The sequence below is a fragment of the Lathyrus oleraceus genome, chromosome 6 (genome assembly GCF_024323335.1).
Source record: "Lathyrus oleraceus cultivar Zhongwan6 chromosome 6, CAAS_Psat_ZW6_1.0, whole genome shotgun sequence".
Classification (NCBI taxonomy): domain Eukaryota; kingdom Viridiplantae; phylum Streptophyta; class Magnoliopsida; order Fabales; family Fabaceae; genus Lathyrus; species Lathyrus oleraceus.
The window spans coordinates 22,688,408-22,689,951 of NC_066584.1; the positions used below are offsets into that span (position 1 = coordinate 22,688,408).

General features: G+C 30.7%; 1 protein-coding gene across 1 annotated transcript; it reads left to right on the forward strand.

The window, feature by feature from the left end:
• Positions 1–505: 505 nt before the first annotated feature.
• LOC127091835 (probable WRKY transcription factor 50) lies at positions 506–1,513 on the forward strand. The gene is made up of 3 exons (XM_051030548.1): positions 506–812; positions 948–1,119; positions 1,210–1,513. The coding sequence occupies exons 1-3, from the start codon at positions 593–595 to the stop codon at positions 1,331–1,333; spliced, it is 516 nt and encodes a 171-aa protein (XP_050886505.1). The 5' UTR covers positions 506–592; the 3' UTR covers positions 1,334–1,513.
• The last annotated feature ends 31 nt before the right edge of the window (positions 1,514–1,544 follow it).

Here is a 1,544-nt window from a genome sequence, read left to right on the forward strand (position 1 = left end):
ATATATATATATATATATATTATATTACGTGGGTATCTAAGTATTCATGCTCGTATCCGTTATCCGTATTTCTAATAAAAATAAGTTGATCAATTGTGAAATGTCTAATATTAAAAAAAATTAACAATATTTAAAAAAACTCAAAAATTTTATTATTAAATTATAAAATAAACAAATATTTATATTAAAATATGTGATCCTAGTAATATTTTATTTAAAAAATTAATAAACATTTATTTTTATACAATAATATATTGTGTGGGTATGAGACGGATTGAATACTGAGATATTCATTTTTATTTCTACTTCACATGAGCTTATTTTTGGGATTTTCCAGGTAACAGGTGGATATAGGATTCATTGTCGTACCTAAATGAATTTGCTTATTTGTAATTGATGTTATGACGTGGCATTTATCTATCTACATCTGAAGACTGAATATATACTTTTGAAATTTCCTATACATGATTCATTAATAGGAAAGTCACCATGAAGCTGCATAGTTAGCTAGCTCACTAAAACTGTGGCGGCTGGGTGTGATTGTTATATATACCTAGAATCATCATCATACCATCAGTGTGGCTGTAACAAAATGACAGAGAGAAATCCAGTAGCAGCAAATTCATCATCACCTGACAGTGATTTTAGCAACCAGCAATGGTCTTTTGAACTCTCTGACTACTTGAGTTTTGATGACATTGATTGGCAACATGTTGATCCCACCACATATAATCACTCTTTTGTTTATCAACCCAATGATGTAGCAGGTGGCAGCAACAACATTGAGGGGTCTTCTACTTCTAATCATACCAGTAAGATAATTTCAATTAATGAATTATCCAGGCTCTATTTGGATTAACTTATGAACAACTTATTTGTATTTATCTACTTATCTATAGTACTACTGTCTTTAGCTTATAGTACTATATGGTGTTGTCGTGTTTTAGGGGATACAAATACTACAATGAGTGGAACAGCCCTAACCCAAGGTACATATTGGAAGAATGAAGTTAAGGAAAGAATTGCATTCAAAACAATGACAGAGATTGAAATACTTGATGATGGTTACAGATGGAGAAAGTATGGAAAGAAAATGGTCAAGAACAACCCTAATCCAAGGTATAATAATATACAATATTAAATACCTTATGATTAATTTATAACATATAGTTTATATATCATTATGAGTATGTATATGTGTGATTGCAGGAATTATTATAGGTGTTCTGTGGAGGGATGTCCTGTAAAAAAGAGAGTTGAGAGGGATAATGATGATTCAAGATATGTCATAACAACCTATGAAGGCATGCACACACACCCAACTTCTTCATAGCTAGCTCCAAATATTATGAGGAAGTTTTGAAGGTGGTAGTGTTGCATGTCCTCTAAATCTAATGTAATTAACTATCCAACAACAAAACTAGATTCTCTCTCATTCGACTTCAACCCAAAGGATCCAAACTTCCAACAACATTTGAGTCCTACACTTTTCATGTAAAACTCACCTTAAAAATGGGTGTTATATATATATATATATATATATT

Excerpts from the sequence above, each read along its gene's own strand:
- LOC127091835 (XM_051030548.1), top strand. The coding sequence starts at position 593 with ATGACAGAGAGAAATCCAGTAGCAGCAAATTCATCATCACCTGACAGT. Across the intron at positions 813-947 it reads TTCTACTTCTAATCATACCA|GGGATACAAATACTACAATG; the intron begins GTAAGATAATTT and ends GTCGTGTTTTAG. Across the intron at positions 1,120-1,209 it reads AAGAACAACCCTAATCCAAG|GAATTATTATAGGTGTTCTG; the intron begins GTATAATAATAT and ends GTGTGATTGCAG.